The 7,532-nt window shown below is 44.6% G+C and overlaps 2 protein-coding genes across 3 annotated transcripts in view; one reads left to right on the forward strand and one right to left on the reverse strand.

The window, feature by feature from the left end:
* LOC131890493 (uncharacterized) overlaps positions 1-4,836 on the forward strand; it is a 5,214-nt gene extending 378 nt beyond the window's left edge. The window contains exons 1-4 of one of the 2 annotated variants that reach the window (XM_059239844.1): positions 1-5; positions 94-284; positions 376-518; positions 1,583-4,836. The exon at positions 1-5 is cut by the window's left edge and continues 378 nt beyond it. In XM_059239844.1, the coding sequence (XP_059095827.1) occupies positions 106-284; positions 376-518; positions 1,583-4,773 (3,513 nt within the window). In that variant the 5' untranslated portion in view covers positions 1-5; positions 94-105 and the 3' untranslated portion in view covers positions 4,774-4,836. Of the gene's footprint in view, positions 285-375; positions 519-1,582 lie in introns of both variants that reach the window. The other variant, XM_059239843.1, reaches the window with a different exon arrangement.
* LOC131890495 (uncharacterized) overlaps positions 1-5,005 on the reverse strand; it is a 13,021-nt gene extending 8,016 nt beyond the window's left edge. Inside the window, exon 1 of the mRNA XM_059239845.1 lies at positions 4,840-5,005. Coding sequence (XP_059095828.1) covers positions 4,840-4,895 — 56 coding nt within the window. The 5' untranslated portion in view covers positions 4,896-5,005. The remainder of the gene's footprint in view (positions 1-4,839) is intronic.
* Positions 5,006-7,532: the final 2,527 nt, after the last annotated feature.

Here is a 7,532-nt window from a genome sequence, read left to right on the forward strand (position 1 = left end):
ACCAGGTACCCAGGGAGATTGGAAGCGATTACTACAGGACACTCGCACTGATAGGCCATGATTTCTCACCAATTCTCATTCCCTGTATTGCAGCCTTGCAATGGTATGATGGGAAGTATTGCCGAGAAAACCTTGGGAAAACGAGCTGTATTCTACATGAGAAATGAAGCCATGGTCGGACGTATAACCCGTCACCGCCTCCAAACCTTGGCTTCGATCTTGGGAGTGTCGAGTATTGTCAAAATGGATCTGGACGAGTGTCACGATGGTGATGTCAGATACAGGTAAGGCAGACCATCGGCCTCGGAGGATGGTAAACTCGTTATCGGCCAAAATATTGCATCATGCGTAATGGTGCTACGGTCCAATCCTTAGAGTCATGGGTGAGGTGCTTGACGCGTGGTGCACCAAGGGCACCTTACGAGGAGTGGATGCCAATAAATTGAGTTCCGCCCTGGATCAAGCCAGGCTCACTTATCACGCTCAAGCAATCAGGGAAATGAGTGGAAATGGATCAGGTAAGTCACCAACATGACTTCCAGTACAAGAACAACAACAACAACAACAACAACTACAACTACAACATGAACGGCACGGCCAAGTGCACACTTCCAATTATGTGTGTAGGTAGTACTAACGTACTTTGACTGTCGGGGCAAGGAAAGGGAACAACGGCGGCTCTGGAAAAAAGACTGCATGAATGAGCCAGTCTTATTTCGAGGAAGTCAGTTCCACGGGTACAGTGTACTAGGTAGAGTAGTGCAGCAACCAGGTAAAAGGCTGTTCTTGATCTACTACTTGAAGACTTCGGTCATACAAACAAACGTCTGAGACGCAATAGATATGGTGGTACAGGATAAACTAGTCTTAAACGTCTTTCTGCGCTGAAACTGTTCTTGTTTCTTTCGGTGTCGTGATTTTAATTGCAATCTTCGGAACAAAGAACAATTGGCAACGAAGAAGCACCTGATAGGATGGCAATCTTGGAAAAGTTATTTTACAAGCTTGGGCAAGATGGTAATATCAGGGGAGGGTATTCTGGACGGTTGACGTTGTCCAAAGTGGAAAAAAAGTTTGTTTCTGCTTGCTCTTCTAAAACGTCCACGGAAGAAAGATCGAGTAGTCACGCTTTGGCGTTGGTGCCTCTTTCAACATTCAACATTACTGCAGTGCCCCGATTTGTCGAGGCCATCCAACCAGCCAATGGCCTCTGTACCTACAATAGTATCCTTGCAAGTCATAGTGGCTGTTTTGGTCATTGGATCATAATGCAAACCCAAGGCATTGGATACATGAGAAGAAAAATGTTGGAATATTGAACCAGGGCAGAAAGGAAGAGAGAGAGAAAGAGAGAGAGAGAGAGAAAGAGAGAGAGAGCGAGAACGCGAGATTCGTAGAGCCTCTCGTCACGTGGAAGGTCACTTGCTTGTCGTTTTCTCGACCTTCTTTAGCACCTTGTTCCACGAACATTATTGGACTCTCGCATGTTTGGCTGTAACGCCGATTATGACCCAAACAAACAAACTAACAAACACATGGTCCCATTCGCGTGGCTCAGTTGTTTCCATACACTTTCTTCTAGACAATGGCTTGATTAAGGCTCCGTTGCCAGCCTCGGCCCGTTCAATCACCTCCATCCGAAGCAGTCACACTCTGCCCCCGGCCTCAGCTAATGGTTATTCCAACCATCATTCCACTGGCAAACGGGGCTCCAAATTGAATCGAATGCTCGACCAAGGTGGCCGAGCAGTTTCTTCCAGTTTGAGCCATTTGGACCGCAGACGGTCCGATGGGGGCACTGAAGAAGGGAGCGACACCAGTTCCACTTTCCATGCCAAGAGTGCACTTCCAGACTTCGGGGAAGATGACATTTTTGATAAGAGTGAAATCTTGCCTAACGTGAGTGAGGAGGACTACATGGCAGTCCAACCACCCACCTCACCCACCAAAAGGCCGTTTTTGCGAAGGTCAAGGCCAAGTTACACAGTGAGTGGGAAAATGAAAAGTCCCAAGAAGAAGAAAAGTCCAATCGGGGACGACGAAGAACGCAGTGAGAATGGAATGAAGTTGCCCGCCATTTCCTCGGCTTCCAACGATACAGACGAAAGTGGTCCCTTGGAGACACACAGGATTGGAAATGGCGATATTCCGAATCGTGTGCATCCCAGTCGAATCAGTGCAAACCGTCGACCTTTGATCGACACTCCGTCTGCTCTTCGTAGCAGGAGAGAAACTTTCAAGCCCAAAAATAAGGACCGAGAACTGCATAAAACATTCACAGTTGACAAAGACCGAGAAGGCAATGAGAGAAACCATACCAACAAGAAGCTTCAGCGAAGCCCACGACGCAGGGTGAAGAGCGATCCTCGATCTGCCAGAAAGTCACCAAATGTTGAACCTTCGGAGACCATTGCCAAGGTCTTTGATGACGAAGACGATTCCTTCATAGCAGAGCTCCGAAAATCGAAGATCCAAAAGATTCGCAAAGTACGGAAGAAGCCTCTTCGGGAAGCTGAGGAGTCAACAAGTCCTCGGAAAAGAGCCTCCCAAGCCTCTCGATCCAAATCCCCCAACACTATGGGCAACCCAAGGGCCCGAGGAGCAACCCTGATCAGAGACAAGACTCCACCAAATAATGAGGCGTCCTCCAGTCCTCGGAAATCCAATCATCGATTTCGACAAACCCGGTCGGAGTCACCCACCAAGAGAGCCCCATTCAGCCCCTCTAAAAGGCACACAAAGCCCAAAATCACCATCGAAACCGATGCAATCGAGGACGAAACGAAGGAGGCAACCTCTCCGACCAAGAAGTCGCGCCATGGTGTTGCCAAATATGGGAGTTGGAGGGAGTTACAAAAGCTTTCAAAAGAGGTACTGAAGATTCCTCCCGAGGATCCAGACACCGTCGAGCAGGACATTGCCAATGTGATCAAAACCGTTGCCTACCTCTCTGAGGCTGAGAAGAGCACCTATGCCAAATCTATCCTCCAAAAGGTTCGCAGTGAGAAGTTCCTCGGGTCTTTATGTCAAAGGGACAAAGATTACCTGTACTGTGTTGTGCGGGCAATGGCCAGTTTTGGCACAGATATCGCCTTGCACACCAGGACACAAGTGCTTGTGTATTATACCTTGGAACGAATGCGGAGTTTTTGGATCAATGCTAGTGAACCCATTCCGAGTGCGGAGGAAATCACCAAACACCAAGATACCATGGATTTCCTGAGGAACGCGGCCAAACTTTGTTACAACGTGTCAAATACGGAACAAATAGTCGTGACAGGAGTCATTGAGAATGATCGACGTCATAAACGAGTTTGGTTGCTCTTCAAGCAGTTCGGGGTTCGGATCCTTAAAAAGAATTTGGAGCAACTGGGAATAGTCAAATTCCAAAACAGGGGCCCGTTTCTGGCGGAAACGGGAAACTTCCTGGAGACGCATTTCATTGATTCCCTATTCATTGACTTCCTGGGTGTTCTCCACACTCATGCAGCGGAAGAGGACATCAGCGACTTCTCCAAACAAAAGCTCGTCACCACTATACCTCTCTTGTGTGGTTTGTCTTCCAAAGAAAAGTCTCCCGACCAAAAGATTGTGGCACAAATGCTCGATGGAATGACCGGGGTTCGGTCCAAAAGAGATCCTCTTTTTTACGTCAAGTTCTTAGAGCATCTCTGGATGGAATCCCAACAGACGTTCCTCAACGCCGTGTACGAGGCACGGCTGCGAAAGATCACTATCTATCCACCTCCGGGGGACCGACAGATTGTATTGGCATTGGCGAGGTTATATCCTCACGATGTGATCCCCTTGGCATATTACCTCCACAACATCGACCACAACCACGTTCAACTTGAGGGCCTGATGCTCCAAGATTGCGGGTTGGACGACTCAAGTCTGAAGATCTTAGGCAAGACTTTGTTCCAAATTGGCAAAATACAAATGACCGGGAACTATTTCACAATGAAAGGCATATTCGACCTGACCAAGACCATCAAGGGGCTTGAGAGCATCAAGATTCGCAGCCTCGACCTGACCGACTCCAATATCGAGGACGAATGTCTGGGCAAATTGGGACCACTTCTGCCAGCCTTGGAAGAGCTTGTTTTGTCAGAAAACTTTATCACGTGGTACGGGATCCGGAAGATCACTCAACCTCATAAGAAAACCAAGCGGCTCCGAAAGCTAGACATGAGTCGGTGCCATTTGAATGAGCACGCGTTTTACGAAATGATCCCGTTGACCATCAAAACGGAAGAGGTCACCCTTGAGGGAAATGAGTTCACGCCGTTAGAGATGAAGATCTTCGCCCGCCAGATTAGGGAGGCCCAAACTGTTAAATTGGAGACCCTGAACTTGACCAATTGTCAATTGGACGACGAATGCCTGGCCGAAATTGCCAAGTTTGCCACCAAGGTAGCCAACCTGATCCTCCAAGCCAATGTATTTTCCCACATAGGGATAAAGGCCTTTGTCAAATACTGCAAGAAGCATGAGATGGGCAATCTCAAGAGTATCAATTTGAAAGGGTGTAAAATGAAGGACTCGGCTCTGGAAGAGCTGGCTCAGATCCTGCCAAACCTCGAGAGTGCCATTCTCAGCAGCAACAACTTCTCCAGTGCCACAGGCGTCAAACAGTTGGTCGAAAGCTTGACGAATGCAGACACAGTCAATCTGAAGTATTTGGAACTTCGCCATTGCAAGCTTCTGGACGGAAGCAAAAGAATGCTCGGTGATGTAGCCAAAAAGAATCGTATCGAGGTGAAGATGTTCTAGTTAATCAAACCCATGAATAAAGCAAATTTCTGAACACACCCACCCGCACACATACGGTACACTCACTTTCCATCTTGGTCGTTCTCCACGATGCGGAACAACACTTCATTTAAGCCCTCCATTGGAAACCCATGGGAACACTCGTCGTCACAAGCAGCCCAACGTATTTGTCTTGGAACTTGCAGTCGAACTGATGAGCAGGAAAATAACGACTCAACAACCTCCCCTTCATAGGTGAAAAATAGCTGACGAGAAACGTGCCCTGAAAGTGCTTTTTGACTTCTGGGCAAGAGGCCGAGTGCCAATCCCACTTGAGTGTTCTTGTTTCAGCCCTGGCTGACACGTCTGTTTAAGGCTGGCTTTGCACCCACCCACCCCACACCCCACACAACCTCCCAAGGCACCTTTGAGACCGGGAAGAGTTGAACTCATGCCGGCTAATTATTGACTTTCTCCTTGGGACAAATGCACATATCCAGACCTCATGTAATTGTAAAAATAGTTCAAAAAGATGGCTAAACGCAGGCAATGTCAAAGTCAACTGGGCAACTACTCACTATGTATTGGCCAAACATATACAAGTGACTTTAGAATTTGATTGACCAAAGCAAACCTCTGGGCCATATATGTAGATGTTTTGGATGGAATGCCCGAAATCTACGTAAAGGGCAAAGGTAAATTCGTATAGAAATGGCAACAGACCTGAAACTCAGGTTGACATAATGAATTAGTGGTCGCTTAATATTTGTCACAAAACAGCCTTGGCACCTCTGATTCCCTTCAGAGCCTTTGAAGCAATCTCATTCCCATTCCCTGATAGAATAAAAACGGCAAAGTTTAAACACGAGGGCAGTAAAATAATGACATGTTGCCTTTGCAAGTAATAATTTATCAATGGCCGATCCAATTTTGCAAAAATAGTAAGGTGGGTAAAATATATTTCTGGACCATTGGATCGTTAATCCATTAATAAAGGGTAAGGATAAATGTAAAAATAGTCCGATTAATCGACCACACGCAATTTGGTGCAATAGAGTTTACATGATCATAAATGTAATTGATTGCAATTGTACAGTCAAAATATGTTCTTTAATACTATCATGCCGAGAAAATGTGAGGGAATACGTGGCCACGAAAATAATCTATCTTCAATAGTATTTATACTTTATCTGGTTGTGGGTGTACGTGTCTAAGAAACACAACATTTGAGCTAATCGTTCTTTCCAAGTAGAGCTTACATCCAAATCTTCCGCATTCACGCCAATTTTGCTTTTTTAGGCATAGGCTTGCTCCAAAAATATGTGATCTGTACAGTGCACTCTTTCATGAAATTTCTTGTCCTTCTACCATCTGCTCTGAAAAAACGCTAGTTAGTGTATAAACCCCTCCGAAAGGCAAGAAAAGCAACATTTTTTTGTCATCTTGTAGGGGCAAATGAAATATCAACGTAACATGCATTTTTTTTGTATTGGCTTGTCAAACGAGGAACTAGACCTTCACTATAAGTAGTTTGTGTCAAAAGGAGGTAAAAAATAAGTCCAAAAACAAAACCATGCCACTTGCATGAGACTCTCTTACCAATTTTTAAAATGGAATGAGGCATCATACGGTGAGATTTCGATTCACATTCCGATTTTGTAAATTGAGCACTTTTTCTTGCACGTTTTGGCCTTTTTGACTCTTTTTTCGCAAGCCATTCGCGCAGTCTTTTTTTATTCTGTAGTTTTTGTAGTGATTTCCGATTACTAGCTAAGAGATGGTAAACCTAACAGATATGCTGCTTATAAAAGCGTGCTAACCTTAATATCAGGGAAAAACTTACAACGTGTTGTTAATGGCTTAATTTATCTTCGCCGATTGGTTTTGGAAAAGGAATTTGTATTTCAGCTGGCATCAGATCGAATATTCTTATTTCAATCAGCCGACATTGGATTAATTGTTCAGACTTCTCTTCCAGGGTTCCGACTCCGTCCACCAATAGGCAACGCAACGCTCAGAATGTCTTCAAGCGGGGTTTAAAAAAACCTTCCTCTCCAGTTCTGAAGTACTGCATGGATTGGCAGACTGGGATCAGAGAGAAATGTTATTTTTGTAGAGTAATATGGATATTCGTGATAGAATGTCTATTGCTTTGAAAAAAACTTATCAATTTCAATTGTATAAACATAATTCTTCCTATCAAGATCTAAACTAAAATAGGTATAAACTGTTCTGAAAGAAAAGTGGATGTTTTTGACAAACTAAGCCAATCCAAGCATTTTGTAAAACAATCCAAGCATTTTGTAAAACACTCAAATTTATTTTCATAAAATCAAACTGTTCTTAGTCAAACATGGGATTGTTGGATTTGTCTTGGGTCGAGTACTGTAGTTATGTCACCGCTTATGACAATATGTCAACATCCATTTTCGCGTCTTAGCGGTCAGCTTTATGGGATTGTCCAATTCCGACTGAAACACAAATTGAAAAGTGGAGCACTCTTTGAAGAAATTGAAACCATGCCAAGGTCTAACAGCATAATGGAATTCGTTGTGAGTTATAATTGTTGTGGTCATATGGGAATGTAACGATTTTGATACCGCCTACGGTGTTTTGATCAATCATATTGACATTTGCACACTTAACCATGCATTAATATTTTCAAATGAAAAAATAATCCTCGGCTTGGCGGTTGGAGAGCAATTACTCCAGTTGCCAAGTCGGGACTTTTACAAAGACTACCGAATTTTGCTTTTCCCAACGAGTGGAATAATGTCAAC

This window comes from Tigriopus californicus, chromosome 11 (assembly GCF_007210705.1).
Source record: "Tigriopus californicus strain San Diego chromosome 11, Tcal_SD_v2.1, whole genome shotgun sequence".
NCBI classification, from domain to species: Eukaryota; Metazoa; Arthropoda; class Copepoda; order Harpacticoida; family Harpacticidae; genus Tigriopus; species Tigriopus californicus.